Source organism: Theropithecus gelada, chromosome X (assembly GCF_003255815.1).
Source record: "Theropithecus gelada isolate Dixy chromosome X, Tgel_1.0, whole genome shotgun sequence".
In the NCBI taxonomy this organism is placed as follows: domain Eukaryota; kingdom Metazoa; phylum Chordata; class Mammalia; order Primates; family Cercopithecidae; genus Theropithecus; species Theropithecus gelada.
Window position 1 is genome coordinate 136206831 of NC_037689.1, and position 16961 is coordinate 136223791.

The 16961-nt window shown below is 41.4% G+C and overlaps 1 protein-coding gene and 1 long non-coding RNA gene across 8 annotated transcripts in view; one reads left to right on the forward strand and one right to left on the reverse strand.

The window, feature by feature from the left end:
* Positions 1–16961, reverse strand: part of FGF13 (fibroblast growth factor 13) — a 577259-nt gene that overhangs the window by 74148 nt on the left and 486150 nt on the right. For 6 of the 7 annotated variants that reach the window (XM_025373334.1, XM_025373329.1, XM_025373333.1 and 3 more), the window contains one exon: positions 414–524. In XM_025373334.1, coding sequence (XP_025229119.1) covers positions 414–524 — 111 coding nt within the window. Of the gene's footprint in view, positions 1–413; positions 525–2417; positions 3264–16961 lie in introns of those variants that run through there. The other variant, XM_025373331.1, reaches the window with a different exon arrangement.
* LOC112616371 lies at positions 3528–8257 on the forward strand. Its single transcript, XR_003117621.1, has 3 exons — positions 3528–3726; positions 6278–6363; positions 7564–8257. It is a non-coding gene; the product is annotated as an uncharacterized LOC112616371 (long non-coding RNA).

Sequence of the window (16961 nt, forward strand, 5' to 3'; positions counted from 1 at the left end):
TGAAAGCTTGTAATGATGAATTTTCATGGTCTGAAACTACTCTTGGGTTAAGACCGGTTCTTAAGAGTAGAGATAACATGCTATTTCTGGATCAGTGTGTGGGTGAGTAAATTTTCTGTGGGAAAAAAAGTAATAAAATCCAAAGGATAGCCATAAATCTATCTAGATTTCCATGGAGATGACATTTGGATTATTCTTCAGATGGTGTCAACATTATTTGCCCTAGTTTACTAGCTTAGATAGACTCATATTCAACTTCCTTTAGGTTAATCTGTGTAAACAGGATTATGTAGTGTGACTCTATTTTGCATTCAATTCAGGATTTAGGAAAGCGTATTTATTTTTAAAATAAATAAAAAGAACAGAATGTTAACAACATACTGGCATATACTATTTATTTTGCAGTCACTTACTGTAAGTGCTGTCCTCATCTTTGGTGCCATCAATGGTTCCATCCGCCTGCAGCTGCAAGTGGTAGCCTTGTCGGCTGTACAGCTTGGTAACTATACCCTTAAGCTGAGGCTCTGCAAAGAGAACAAGGGTTTGCATCAATTGATACATTGTGCCTATGTAGTTGAAAAGACTCGGAATTTCAATTTCTAATTTCAGTTACAAATCTTAATGGAGTAAGTCAAACTACACTTTTAAAGTGTCTGGAAGAAAGAAAACAAACTCCGAGTTTCGGAATAAATTTCCAAACTAAAGAAACATTTTCTTTCTACCTGGAAACATTGGTAAAGCTTCTGAAAGTGTCTATAGTTTCTGATAACCTGTCCTTTGGTTTATAGAGTGGAACGCTATCTCATTGAGTATTTGTAATGGGATGGCAAATGGCTATGATGCCTTTTGAAATTGTGCTACTTTTCATGTGAAAGAAAAAGGAGAAATACAAAGATAATTCCAAGTTGTTTGCCAATCAACCAAGGACCAAAAACCCACTAGCAAAGATTTCCTTCAGAATGACCACAATTTGAATAAATAATCTCCTTTATTTCTAAGAAGGTAGAAAATGCATAAATAACCTGGAACCCCATTAAGGAAACTGTATTTGGAAAATTGAGCCTTTTATACCAAAAAAGGGAGGAGGGAGATACAACAACCATTAACACATCTTGTCATATTAATTACCATTAGTGAAAATGTGTGTGAAAAGAGCAGCGTTTTTGTTGGTGGGAAGGAAAAAATCAGTGCACACTAATTTTTCAAATTTCATATCAGAAGCGTGATTATCAAAAATATGAATTCTTAATTAAAATTATTTTCAATTATGAATAACCATAGATTAATCAAGTGTCTAATTTACCAGTAACAGTCATGTTATCCAAAATTTTCTTTTACTGAATACAGACACCTGCGCTGAAATAATATTTATGTGATTATTCGAGCCACATAATCATTCTTTGCAACCACTTAAGCCTTTTTGAAACATGCTTAATTTACAGTTAATGCATTAAAAACTTTGTGCAAACAGAAAACGTTATGTCTGCTTTTCCGCCCCAGGGTGTGTAGCACACATAAATGGAGAAATAACAGATCGGTGAGGCTTATTTTTTTTTGTAATATTTATCTAGTAAAAGGTAGAAAAGAGTGTAAAAGATTCATTTGATTGAGAATGGCAAATAAACTGCATGCTCGCTTGAAGGTCTACCTTGACGCAACCTGACACCTAGAGCTGAATTTCCAGTCGCTGGAATATCGCGCTACTCTTACCACCGAAAACGTTCAAAAGCACCCACAATCTGGCTATGAGTTTAAATTCCCTCTTCAACACCGCATTTTAGTAGCATGTAACCAATTATACTAGTCTAACCAAATCTCTAAGCTCTTTGCAGCAAGGTTCTAGAAATCCCCCCTCCCCCCGCCCCAGCAAACATTTCGAAGCTGCACCACAAGTCAAGTCTGTCCCCAAAAGCTTAAAAGTAATCAAAGAAACGCAATGCCTAGACAGCAGAAGCCCACATCCCTTGGAGGTGGAAGCTGGAGGGGAAGGGTCTGACAGGCAGAGATAAAGGTAAGAGAGGGATTCCCCAGGCTCTCCTGGGGCGGGAGGATGGTGTCTGCCCAGCTCTGCGCCTGCAATTTCCACGCCACACACATCATAGCCATGTCTGGGTCACGCCTGCCCACAGCCCACCGGGCATGCACATATGTGACGTGTCCGAAGCTGAGGGCAAGCCTCCCAGGGCAGAGTATGCCCCCAGGCTCTGCGCCTGTCCCAGGGCAGTTGCAATGCAGCAAGCCTGTTACTGTTACGGAGGCAAGAAAGCCATCGCCTTCCCACGCACGCACACAGGCTAGGTGGCCTCTTCTGCACAAGATGGGCCACCGACAAACTCACCTATGCTACATACCTGCTCCCCACCGCCCCCACCTCACTCGTAAAGTATGGGGAAAAGAAAGCAAAAACCCTTTCCGACCTGGTCTTCTTCTGCGCCTCTTCTTGGAGCCGAAGAGTTTGACCCGGGAAAAGACATTTAACTTGTTTTTGTCGCAGCTGGTCTTGCCTTTGCTGGGGCTGCTGACACACTTGCAGGCGTTGGATTTCTCGCGCTCGCGGGCTTGCCTCTTCTGACGGATGAGCGAGCTGGCGATAGCCGCCGCCATGGCCACGACGCCCACCACCACCGCTTCTTTTGCTGCCCCTCTCCGGGTTCACCTCCTCCTCCTTCTCCTCCGCTGCTCGTCCGCTGTCTCGCGACTTCGCCGCTTTAGTCTCCTTAGCCTGCGTTTGCCCGGGCTTCTCCGCACTCGGGCTTCAGCCAAGGAGGGGGCTCAGCATGCCGTCCGAGCTCCTCCGGCGGCGGTCCGGCTCCCGCGCGGGCTGCTGGCTGTCTGGGTCGGAGTCGACGCCACAGCCCCGGGCCGGGATCGCGGGCGAGACTGGCAGGCGGAGGCAGCGCTGCGCGACTGCGTGCGGTCGGCCCCTACGCCCCGAGGACACTGTGCAAGTCCAAGTGGCTCGGGTCGGAGTTTCGCGGCACCCCCCGCCCTGTGCCGCGCGGAGGGGGCCAGAGGAGGGAGGCGGGCGGAGGGAGTGAGCGCGGGCGGGAGACAGGCCGGGAGCCCGGGCGGCCGGAGGGAGGAGGGAGGAGGCAGCGCGCGGGGGAGCGCGCCCTCGCCCTGGCCCCTCCGAGTCTTCCACTAGTCCTTGCAACTTCTCGGCGTGATAATCGGGAAAAGTTGGCCCATGCCAGCCTTCCGACAGGGATCAAACAGGTAATGGCCTCGCATCTTCGCTGTTGCTGCTGCTCTGGGCGCGGCACAGTCGCAGCACAGGAATTCAGCCGCCGCAGGCACCCTCCGGAACAGCGCGACAGCCTCCTTGCAGCCCCCTCCCGCGGCGGCCCCTCCCTCCCGGAGCTGAGCCCGTCGGCTCGGAGCCGCAGGCCGCCCCTCCCACCCCCACCCCCCAAGTCCCCGGCAGGCCGTGCCGGCTAACACCTGTAGGGGCTTCCGCACTGCCCCATCGTCCAAATCCTCCTCCCCTCCTTTTCCCGAAAGGAGCTTCGGGAGGAAACAGTGATGGAGGAGGAACCGGGATGAGGTAGTTGGGCTGACGGAGCGGGGGTTTGCTTGGCATTGGGGGATGGCGTGGTGGGGGTGTTTCCTTAGTGTTTGAGCTGACCAGATTGTGCTCGGGCTGGAGCCCCTCAGAAGTTCGCCAGATCCCTGCCTCAGGCTTGGACCCACCAACAACCCGGAGAACCCTCACACACCCGCGCGGAGGTATTTTGCTTGGCGACACTTGTAGCCATTCAGGAGAGGAGGCCAGAGTCCCCAGACGGGTTCAGCCCCAGCGGCAGCAGCAGAAGCAGGCACTGCAGAGCTGCGCCCGCACACCACGCTGCCACCCAGTGGTTTTTGCTGACTTTTCATTTCAAGCCAATTTGTAGGGTCCAAAACCTGTTTTTCCTCTACGCCCCCTTATCTGTCCGCTCAGATTTGGGATTCAAGCAGAGAGCTTGGGTCGTGTACCATAAGCACTACGTGTTTGGGAAATGCAGAGTCGAACCTCTCTATTTAAGCCGTGGCCCATCTCTCATCTCCTAACTTAATGTTTTCTGCTCCTCCAAAGTCAGGCAGCCTTCCTCCCTCCAATTCAGGAACCAGTCTGGCTTGTCGCTGGCCTCACTCTGTGAACAAGTTCTGTCCTCTCCCTGCGTTATATTTTATTCTGGAGGAAAAGAAAGAAGAGGTTTTGAGGCCAGAAATGCAGCGAAGAGAAATGGCCTATCTACATCCCTACCTTCAAACACACACAATTATTTGACTATTTTACTTGATTTCTGAGGCCAAATAGGAAGCAAAATAGAGCAGCTGTACTACCTGGCAGCCCTACACCGTCTTTACTGAACTCCCGCATGGCACCCCCATCACCTCTTCTCAGAACTAATGTAGATGCAAAACCAGATGCTCAGCTTATCTTCAGACCCCAGCCCTTTTTCCCTTGCCTGACCGTCCAGCAAACACGCTCGGACTCAGCAACACTGAAATGCTTTCAGGCTTCCTAGAACATAAGAGCTGAATCACCGGACCCTTCTGTAGATTCCATTGCTTCACAGGGGAAGCTGTTGCTACCCCTCCTTCCACTTCTCCCCAATCTTGAAATGTCTCTTGCTCCATCAGAAGCACCACTGTGTGTCTGCAAGGTAGACTGGGGTAAAGGTTGCAGTGGGCTGAGACTGATAGCTACAGGAGAACGATGCCAAAGGGTCTGACATTTTCTACCTACTGTTTTGTGCTTTTGGCTTTCCCAAATGAAAAGGGAGGACAAGGTAGACGAGAGTTTTAACACCTCAAGTCTATTCAAGTATCCACTTCTTTAAACTTTGATTCATGGGGAAAAATAAATCCCTGATGAATGACTGACTGATACTGATTCTGAAGAGCAGGAGGCTACTTCCTAGTTCAAAATGTATGTGATTGTTGTTTAAATTCCAGATACCATGAAGGGAAATATCTTACATAAAGAGGGGTCAGGAGAAGCTTTGATCGGGCCCAAATATTTGGGGTGGGTGATGAACAGGTACAAGGTCTCTGCTATTCTCTTCATGTTTTTACCTTTTGCTGAGCACCAACCCCAAGGGCCTTTTGTTCCTACTCTCATTTCTGTCTCGGGATCCTGACCTAGAGCAGGCATGCAAAAGCTAAAGAAGGATGAAGTTCTGATTCAGGAAGGGGATAGACCTTAGAAGGAGAGATGGTATTGAGAAAATCATAAGGGCTTTCCCACACCCTTTTTCCACCACTTCTCTCAGATAGCTCTCACTGTTTGCTTCTGCCAATACCATAGATAAGGTATTTTCAGGATGCCTGTAGAATTATTGATGTGGCCACTCTGTGGTACGTATTAGAGGTAAACAGACTCAGAGAAGACTTCAGGAATATATAATAAGAATGGCAGGGGCATTTATTACAAATTTGCAAACACAAACTGTAAATACATCCTTTTGGTTCTAACTCCTGTCTACTCCACATGAGCTCATGGAACCACTGGGCCAAAGCTGATAACCAGGCGATTCTACACATGTTTGTAGATGTCTTTTTTGCTCTAATCCTTCTCTCCCTGATTAAATTGTATAATATTGAAAAATGAAGAGTATGGGGGAGGGGGAACCAGACTCTCCCTCCATCACATGTTCCTGCCAACCCACAAAAGGTATTTCTGTCTTTTCATACCCTGCCCCCCTTGAATCTTTTGTCTTCATGAACAGGAAAATGCATGGCACATTATCAATGAGACTTGAGAAGGGGGCATCTCTCTGTGATCTGTCTGCCTACAGACCTCATTCATTCTCCTCTCTCTTCTACTAAGAGAACTCACAAAGGCCTGTGACCAGAGGGTAAATTCAATCTGGGACAGAAAGTGAAAGAAAACCATTTTGAAATTGGATGCAAATCATATTGCTCAATGAACTTAACCATTCATAATGCAGATATTGGCCAGGCGTAGTGGCTCACACCTGTTATCCCAGAATTTTTGGAGGCTGAGGTGAGCAGATCACCTGAGGTCAGGAGTTTGAGACCAGCCTGGCCAACATGGTGAAAACCTGTCTCTACTAAAAATACAAAACTAGCCAGGCATGATGGCGCTTGCCTGTAGTCCCAGCTTCTCAGGAGCCTGAGGCGTGAGAATTGCTTGAACTCGGGAGGCAGAGGTTGCAGTGAGCCGAGATCAGGCCACCACACACACACACACACACACACACACACACACACACACACAGACAAAAGCAGATATGTTCGTGTTTTCCTAACTCTCATGTCTATTTCCCAGGTGCTTAAAATTTCAGAGATGGATGTGAATATTACTTTCAAATCTCCAACAGGAAACTATGCCAAAGTCACATGTATCTTGAGAAAGTATAATGAAAGAATTGCAGCCAATCCTAGAGAAGCATATTTTGCTTTTCTTTGCTGTCCCACTGCCTTCCTGGGCCAATAGTATGACATTTGTGTAGGGGAAGTAATAAAGAATTCTCTTTTGACACCTATTTACAAATCCCTTTTTCTCCTGTTTGGATTTGTTCCTAGCAGTTCACATTGTGCCCTTGCTATGGAACTTCCTGGATCTCCTTCATATTTGTAAATTTCAATGATCTCTGCTTATCCTTGGTGGTTCAAACTCTTCTGTGCTCTATTCTAATGTAGGGTCTATTCTTTGTTTCTCCCAGGTGTCCTCTCTCCCATTGCATTGTCCACCAACCTCTTTTTTTGACCATATTCAGAAAGAAAGCATTCTTAGCTTTTCTTTTTTGATTTATTTATTTATTTATTATTATTATAATACTTTAAGTTGTAGGGTACATGTGCATAACGTGCAGGTTTGTTACATATCTATACTTGTGCCATGTTGGTGTGCTGCACCCCTTAGCTTCTTTTTCTAACTCAACTCCTAAAGAGTTCTAGCCTGGCAGGCTGGAAACATATGTTTTAATCCTATCTCTGCCACTAATTGGCTGTGTGACCTTGAGTATGTCATTTCTCCATATTACAGACCTCAGTTTTCCCATCTTTAAAGTAATGCTTAGACAAGATTGGCAGTTTTCACTTTGTATTCTTCAGCACTCTAAAAGTAATGAAAAGTAATAACAGTTCCCTCGCCAATGTTTCAACAGTAGATTTCATCTATTTTAACTCTTTTCATTCAACTGTTTATTTCTATTTCTCATCTGTTTTATATAGTGGAGCGCATCGTATGATTTCTTATGTAAAAAATAAAAATGAAAAGATTCTGGTACTAAAAACAAAATGTTTGAAACCTCCAGATGATATGTTCCTTAAAGTCCTTTTGGCTCTGGGAGCCTCTGATTATTTCTCCCATATGTTCCTGTTCCTACTTCTTTATCTTCCCCTCTTCATACTTCCCATCTCTCTGTTCTCTTCCCACCCCATGAGAACATCAATTCTAAATTGGATTCCAAGGAAAAATGCAAAAGTCCCTTTGATTCCACTCCTCGTGGGTTCACTTGAGAACTAGGTTTTAGCATTCTTTTCAGAGAGAGTTATGTGAGTTATCTGGGCATAGAATGCTGATCGTTCTCTGCCAATCTCGTTTGGCAGGCCTCAGAGGAGCTGTAAGGAAGCTGAGGGGACCTGCTCTCAAGAGGCACCTCCAGGAGAGAGACAGAAACCCAAACAGATGTGACTGTGATGAGTAAAAATGAGAGAACTCAGACAGCCTAATGGGGAGCAGCCTCAGTCCATTCTGAGCAGAAAGGAATTGACTGTCTTTCTGCAATTCTGAAAATGAGAGGTTTCAAACGCCCTTCTTATGTGAAGAGAAGCTCACTCAGAATCACTTGCCAGTTTGTTCTCCTTCTACACTGACAGTTCACCAAAATATCTGCGTGGCAAGTTACCAGGTCAAGGACTGCTGATGAGCTCAAAGAAAGGAAACGTTGGCAGATTCAAATGCACCAAGGTCGAGTAACACTGGGATCTCCCCATTCACTAAGTAAGGCAGCAGAGGGAGTGTTTAAGAGATGAGGTAGCCAAGTACCACATTTTGTGGTCTATCTACAAAGGCACAGAGAAACAACTGGATAGAAATACAAATGAGGAGATTAGAGAAAAGCTAACAGAATAGGCTCTTTTCAGCCAGTCAGGCACAGTGGCTCACACCTGTAATCCCAGCATTTTGAGAAGCTGAGGCCGAAGATCCCTTGAGCCCTGGAGTTCCAGGCTGCAACAAGCTATGATCCTGCCACTGCGTTTCAGCCTAGGTGACAGAGTAAGACCCTGCCTCTAAAATAAAAGAAAATGAAATAAAGAAAAAAGAAAGGAAGAAAAGAAATAGACTCTTGACACTTAACTCCAGGAAGAAAAATGCAATGTAAGGAAATCTTGTTAGTGTCACACTAGAATTCCAAGTAAAGAAAGAGTGACTACTATATTCTGTTACAGGCCCTGACACATATCTTAGCTGGCAAAGATTAGATCATTTACGGGAGTTATACTTCAGAAACAAAGGTCTCCAGAACCATCCTTTTAGAAACTGATTGGCCCTCCTGAATTGCATTTAGAATGAAAATCCACAAGACCTTAGGCTTGCATCACACTAGGATGGTGGCTTGGTCTTCATTATGTCCTGTCTCTGAGATCATTCTCTAAATACTTAAGCTATAGAATTTACTGAAGCTACCTTTGATTTATATTTAAAATCAATTGAGAAAACACTGATTAATTCTGATCCTTAAGAAGAAAAATCCTATCACCCACATAAAAATTTCATTGTTCAGTCATAATTTATGAACATTAAAGCCAGAAAACGCCCTGATGGTATTAATCATGTCCGTGAATTCAGCACTTCACCATTTAATTAGCCATGGCAGCTGCAACATCGAGAGTTCAAGGCCTCTGATTACCTGCTTGGCCATTTAATCAAGAAAACCTGGAGAGAAATAGCAGCTTTCTGGGGTGGAGGTTTCTCTCTTAATCTTGAGGAGAGAACACAAGGAAATGAGCTTAAGCTTTAATATGTGGGGATTTAAGTTTGGTACAAGGAAAACATTCTTTTCAGAGAGGGTTGTTAAATACTATAATTGATTGCTGATTTTTCTTCTATAAAAGCTTTTATGAATACAACAAAAACCTTTTCTATCTAGGTGGGTATGTGGGTTGATTTCCATTAAGACTATCATTCTGTCATAAAAACGACACTACTATTTGTATACCCATGACCTGCCACCAAGAAGCAGTCACAGGGAAAGTGGAAAGGGGCAGTCACACCATTATGAGAAGGCAAAGGTTCCCTCTGATAGGGCATGGGGATTGCTAGTGCTTTTGTTGTTTTTGTTTGTTTGTTTTGTTTTTTTGAGACCTGGTCTCTCTGTCACCCAGTCAGGAGTGCAGTGGCATGATCAGCTCACTGTAACCTCTAACTCCTGGGCTCAAGCCATGTCCCACCTCAGTCCCCAAGTAGCTGCGACTATGGGCACATGCCACCACATTTACCTACTTTTGTTTTCTAAAGCTAAGGTCTTTCTTTGTTGCCCACGCTTGTCTCTATCTATCTTGTGGCTTCAAGTGATCCTCCCGCCTTGGCCTCCCAAAGTGCTGGAAATTACAGGTGTGAACCAAAGCACAAAGCTGATTGTTAGTGCTTTTGCCTTTGGAAGATCATACTGGATGAACCTGGAGCATGTGGATCAAGGCAGTCACATTCATTTCCTAAAGTTTCTCTCATCCAACTTGCAGATAACACTTTGTAGACACAATAAATATATTGTTAATCAAATGGGTTGCTTCAGTGGTGACAGAGTGTCTAGAGCCAAGAAGAGCATCAGGTTCTCTGAGTGATTTTGATTCTGTTTTACTCAATAATATTTGAAGATCTTGAAGGAACAATTTCTATTTTATGAACTAAGCGATGGCTTATGAACTAAGCGATGGCTAACAAACATAAATGAGGTGTTTCTCTGGTGAGACATTTATGGCAGCCTAAAAATGTACAAGACTCAGAGACAAAGTATCTGTAACACTGGGTTCATTTCTTGCCCAGTGAACTAGGTAATCTAAATGAAAAGCTAGGGGAAAAAATGATGGAGGATTTGAGGCAAAAACAGACAACCTAATTTTTCTGGATTTCAGCCAATTCAGGAAATAAAGTTACTGGAAGGTTTGACCTAAACTCAGGATTTGAGGAGAGGAATGCAGTGTGGGCAAATGATCTAGTGTCTGTTATTATTTAGCATATGGAGGCAAGATTCACAACCAGCATTAAGGAACACTGGTGGATTTCCTACTTGCCAATGGCACTGTTTGCCCCAATTTCCTATCAAGAATTTATATTTTTTAAAGCAACACAGAGGTAATGGGAACATACTTTAGTGTTCCCTCAGGATTAAGAGTCTTAACACAACTCTTTTCAGACACGGACCAAGATTTGGGCAGAAGAACCTGGTATATTCAGAGAAAATACTATCCTCCATATTCTGAGGAGGTGAAAGACAGGTTAATAACCCACCTGAGAACTGTGCAGATGCTCTAGATGATTTTTAAGCTCTCCCCCCTGCTTTAGATTTGTTTTTCCCAAAACTAGGGTTGGAAATGGTGATAACACTCAATAAATACTATGGGTACAACTGGACAAGCAACTTGTTAAGTGCTATAACCTTATTCCCTTTAATCCTTACAACAACATGTAAGGTACGTATTATCATTATTGCTGTTGCAAAGGTGAGGAAAGTGAAGCCTAGAAAGACTAAGTGATATGACTATGGTTTCCTGGCTAGTACATAAGTGGAAGTGCAAGTATTTAAACTAAGGATCCTTAGCCAAAAAGTACAATTTATGTGTACAAGGCCAGACCTTTAAATACTACTTCTTTCCTCATTGGTAGTGGGCCTGGAATTTGGGTTGCTCAGCAGTGGTGCCTGGATGTGACTATCTTTTTGCTTAGGGGACTGAACAAGATGAAATATAGCAGGATTTTCTAATCAGTTTTTTTTCTTTAACAAAACTGAATTATGAAATAAAAATAATACGTATGATCTATTTCTAGTTATAAGCACAGTTCATAACACTCAATAACTTCTTACAGCAATATTTAAAGAAAACATTGCTAACTTTCTCATGAAAATTATAGGATTATAAATCACTACTTAATGTTATTCTATGTTACCTAGCCCAAGAAATAGTTTGACACTGGAACCTGTTTTGACTCAGGTAATCTGGGACTTTGGAATGCTATGAGACCCAAAGGACACTTCACTTCCCGGCCTTTCTCTCCATCACTACTTAGCAGAGACAAGAAGTTAATGCACTCCAAACACTCAGTTCTTTTCATATAGGAAAAACTGGCTTTCCACACTGTAAGCTTTTTTGTGCCATCTGTTTTTAGCTACAGGAAGCTTGAGTTCAGCCAAAAGAGAGAAAAATATTATACACAGTGTATTCACTTCCATACTAGGAAGCCCATGACTATCCTTTTGTAATTAGGAGTTTCTCCAATATCTATTCTAGCTAATTTGCTCTATCTTTTCCCTTCTGACAAACAGTTAAAAGTACAGTCAACTGACTGAACTTATTTAGTAACTTTTCTTGCAACCACCGAAGGCCTCAAGCAATTTTAGAAACTGATTTCCTAACAGGAGGCTTGATGCTCACCTAAAGATTTCATTTTAGAGAAGAGATCTGAGGCAAGAGAAGTTAAATACATTTGGCTTGGGCCATTTGTTCATTTGTTCATTCATTAATTTATTCATTCAAAATTTACTGAGAACTATTTGCCAAGTACTGAGCTAAGACCTGAAGGATACAAAAATACTAATAGCTCTAATGTATTCAGCACCAACTCTACTCCAGGCACTATTCAAAGTACAATAAATCATTACTTAGTGGCATTGATACGTTCTTGAAAACTGCAATTTTAAGCGAAATGACATAACGAAACCAAATTTTTTTCTCATCAACATTATGAGGAAATATTGAAGGAAATGACATGATTTGAAGACATGCTGTGTGTCATTTCACTTCAAGTTGCAGTTTCCAAGAACCTATTTAGGACATTTAAGCGAGGACTTACTGTACTTTATCTTTGTTTGCTCTTTTAATACTTAAAATAACCTTATGAACTTATCCCCATTTTACAGATTAACAAGCTGAGATGAAGAAAGGGTAATGCATTCATTAGTGTAGGGAGTGGTGGAGTCAGAATTTGAATCCATGCATACTGACTTTATATCTCATGTTTTAAAAAACGACTCTACTGCCTCTCCAGTGACTGTCCCTGGCCTCAAGTGGAGGAGAAAGAGAAGTAAATAGTTAACTAAAACAGAAGTGTGACAAGCACTTTAAGAATGATACTAAATATCCAGTGTTTTCAGAGTCCAAAGAGGGCACAGCTAACTCTGTGGGCAGGAGGGCAGGAAGGCAGGAATGGAGTCCAGCTTCAGAAAACAAAACCTGTCACTGAAGATGAATGTGGGAGGATGGGAAGAAGTTCAGAAGTTGGGGAACGAAATTAGGTAAAGCCAGACTTCAAACCTGGATTTCGATTGACTCCTGGTACTGTATTCTTTTTACTAGGCTATATTACTTTCCCTCAGCTTAAAGAACTTGCAAAACCTTTAGATTTTTATATCCCTACACTTTGAACATCAACCATTGGGGATTGGGGGAAATCGACTGTGCTATGCAGATATTCTGATGAACATTTGTAAGTTTTTATTCCTTGCTTATAAAAGATTGTCTTCTTTTTCCTGCTGATCGCATTCAGCACATATTGTCAACATTGATGTCCAAGTATACAGTTGTTACTGATTTCTGACCGGCACCAGTAGAAGTAATCCGTTTAGAAAGATGCCAATAAAAATGTATGCCATGGTAAGTCAGCCGTTCTCCTGATATAACTGGAGTGAAGTTGGAGACCAGAGATTTTTCACATGGGCAGTCAATAAATAATTTTATAATGATAAAACTTTAAGCTAACAAATTAAAGATTGTGTGAAAAGGTTGTCCAAGCCAGGTAATGCCAGTAATTCATCTATATAGATTTCAATATTCCTACAGGAGCGAAACAACTAGGATTTGGTTGATATTTGAATATATTGAAAACATATTGAAAATTTCCCTGCTCACTGTATTCCTCTTCAATTGTGCTTACTCAGTTTTTCTATTGCTGTGCTTCAATTCTGGAAATTTAGCTATCAACTCTTTACTTATTGCCTCTCTTTAAATCTCTATGGTTCTACTGAAACTTCTGTTAGGTGCATCCTACCTGTTCTTCCACAAAACACAGAAATAATGGATACAATATTCATTTTATTTAGTCTCTCCCTCATGATTCCTTACTTCCCTTTCCTAGTTTCATCTCTATGTCTTTCTTTGCCAAATCTGGGTGCTTCACTGATCCCCTCTTTAGCTGGATTTCTCTGTTGATTTTGTTTTTATTTCATTGATAGAAATACTATATTATATATTGTACAATAATATTTTATGAATGACATAAAATTAGATATATACACAAATGTTATATATATAATATATATACACATATATTAAATACATATACATATTTACATTTTCTGTTTGGTGTTTGATAAGATGTCTGCTATTTTTTCCTGATGTTCTGATCATATCTTCTGAATTTTATTCCTTTATCTTACTGAACATTTTGATGACACTTATGCACGTATGTTAAAGCCTCTTTCATATTGCCTTATTTCTGGAGTCTGAATTACTCTGGTTACGGTCACTGCTGACTCTTCCATGCTGTTTTATTCCTCTTCTTGCTCTGTAAATTCAACTGTGTGCTTACATTCAACAGGAGAGTTGTTCTCTGTAAAATACCACATGAACCCTGGAGAGTAGAGTTACCTACCTCAATAGTTTTGTGTTTTTCTCTGCCAGCACTCTATGGGTTTCACTGATTACAGATCAGTTTTTATTTTAATTGCCCAGTACAGATTCATAGTATGAGTGCAGATGTGGGTTCCAATATTTTATATTCTCAGCCCAGAATGGAAACCCCACTTACATTCTGTGTCCCCAGGCCTTGGGCCCTGATTTGTCATGAACTGAATTGGACTCATTGGCTCCTGGGGTTGTGCAGTACATTCAGGGCTCTGTATCAGGGCTGTGGCTTCAACTTAAGTCCCAGGGTATATACCCACTTCTGCTACACTTGATGGCCATTTAACTTCAACTGCTGTAATTTGCTTTGGCTTTGAATTGTTTCTTAATTTCTATCACCTACAGAGTTTCCTTTTTTTGCTTTTGAATTCTCTTGCATATTGTCAAAGACTTACAGTAATATTTTACTCACTATTTCTGTGTTTCTGTAGAATAGGTAGTAACAAGCAATACATTAGTTCAACATATTGACTATAAGTCCTCATTCATTCTTTACTTTCACCATATCACTAAAACTACTGTTACTAAAGTGATCGGTAACCTTCTTATTGTCATATCCAATGCCTTGTTCGCTGTCATTACTTTATACAACCTTTCAGCAGTGTTTGATGCTGTTGACCATTCTCTTTGTAACACATGAACCTTCTCCTCTTGGCTTGTCCAACATTATAATAAGGTAACATTTGTTATGGGTTTGCACATAACTAGAAACAGCATTGAGCTGTATACAAGTTGCATTGTCATTGCCATTTTTCAAACTACATGCTTGGTGGAATGATGGAAACAAACATCCTGGGATTTGAGTACCAGTTTTCCTACCAACTAGTCTTAAACTTCAGGAAAGCTCCATCTATACTCTGGGCATCTACTTCCACACCGATAAAATGACCGATCTAGGTTATATGACCTCCAAGGCCCATGGACATGAAAGTTCTTTGAATTTAATTAGTCCACCATGAATCAAAAAGACAATAGTCATGAGGGTTTTCAGTTGCTACATCAAATTGAACAAAAAAAAAAAATCATGCAGCACAGGAATCCTGAAGCCCTGGGGTAAGCTTCCCACTTAGTGCAGAAGACAGCGGACTATATGGCAGAGTGGTTAAGAGCATGGGCGTTATCACTAGGAAGCTTAATTGTGAATCTCAATCCAGTGGCACACTAGATATGTGACTTTAGAATGCTATTTAACCTCTCTGATCTTCAATATTTTCTGTTGTGAAATTTAAATAACTGTAGTGTCTACCTCCTAGGGAAACTGGGAGAACTAAATGGTTAATATTTGTAAAGAGTTTAGCATGTGCTTCACTTGTAGTACACACTTAATACATTGTAATTGCTGCATTTGTTATTCTTCTTGTTGATATACATATACTATTAAAGACAGCTTTATCTGCACATACATTTTGACAAAAAGTCATAATCTCTTATCTACTGTAGACCAACTGAGATGACTGATACTCAGTTAAGACCTCTAATGGTCTTCCATCTCCTCAACTTGCCCTAGTATGGGCTGTCTGAAATGGAGAAGAATAACAGCAAATACTTATATTGCACTTACCCTATGCACCAAACACGGGTCTTACACATGTATTAATTAACCTAATCCTACTGATGAGGTAGGTACTGTTATTACTCCTAACTTTTGGATGATAAAACTGAGAGGTAGGGAGGTTAAGCGATTTGCCCAAATAGCGGCTAGTACATATCAGAACCAGGATTTGGTCACAGTCTGGATCTGGAGTCCCTACTTTTAACACTCTGCTTTGCTGCCATAATGACAGCTCATATTTGGTAAGTGCCTACCAAGTACCAAGCTCATTATAAACCATATCTGTAATCATTACAATAATCCTTCAAAGTAGGTATTATGTGTATCTCCATTTTTTCTGATATGGAAAGTGATGCTCAGAAAGACTAAGTAACTTGCTCGATATCACATAAAGAAAAGGAGTAAGATTCATTTTTTTAAAAACTCAGAGGCTTTAGGAAATTAGGCAAATTTTACTCGGTATCAAATATCTAGAAGGGTTAGTAACTACAACACCAACACTCTCCCTGGGAAATATGCATAGCACCCCTATTAATGAGGCACAGGAAGCAGTAGCCTTCACTGAAGCCCCCCCCCCCCTGCTGCTAGTTCAGGCCCCACAGCCACCGGGGAGATCTGTAGATCTCTTCAACAAGAAGATTTTCTCTTATATAAAGGGAGAGAGTTACTGAAGCACATAAAGAAAGCTATCATATGAAATTCAAATTTGTTCAACCTTCCTGAGAATGAATCTTAAGTGAACAAAATAACATTCTGACTAAAGCCCATAATCACATTACTTTCTACACGATGAAATACAATGAGATGCATGGAGAAAATAACTGTGGAACAAATCCACCCTATTTAATTATATGGGAGAAGAGTTCTAGATTTACCCTAGAAATACATAGGATATCAATGCGAAGCTAATACATTCTTTGTACTCTACTAAGGAAATGTACCTAGGAAAAACATGGAACTAGGCTAATGATTAATATTTTCTTGTCTTTCAATTAGATGTTTGAAAGTATAGCCCATAAAGAATGCTCCCCAAAGCATTATGGTGAACATGAACAATAAAGAGATGGAAAAACATATACGTTCTGCAATTTTATGCTTTCATCTTTGGACATTACTTTCATGTAACTCCTTATTTCGATTGTGTGCAAAAAACGTCTCCCAAGTTCAAAAGGTCGTAACAATAGATATGAAAAAGAAGACAGATGGGAAAACTTATATGTTAACAGTGACTTTTATTCATCCAGTATTTTCATATTATATGATCCTTTCCAAAGTCAAACTTAGCAAAAACTAAAGAAAAATGCGTGAATTAATACTCTGATGAGGGTCCTTACATGCAGCAAAATATAAATACATTTATATTAGATCAAAGCCTTTTATGAACCATAATCCATCATGGAATGGCTTATTTGATAATATTCCACTCTAAGTGATACAATTTTTGCAACTTTCTTGTTTTGGCTCTGTGGGTTATAACTCCTGGTTATCCAAAGTTTCAGAGTGGAAGCCATCTCTCATCTAGATGTAATTGGGGAGTATCTCCCATTCCTTG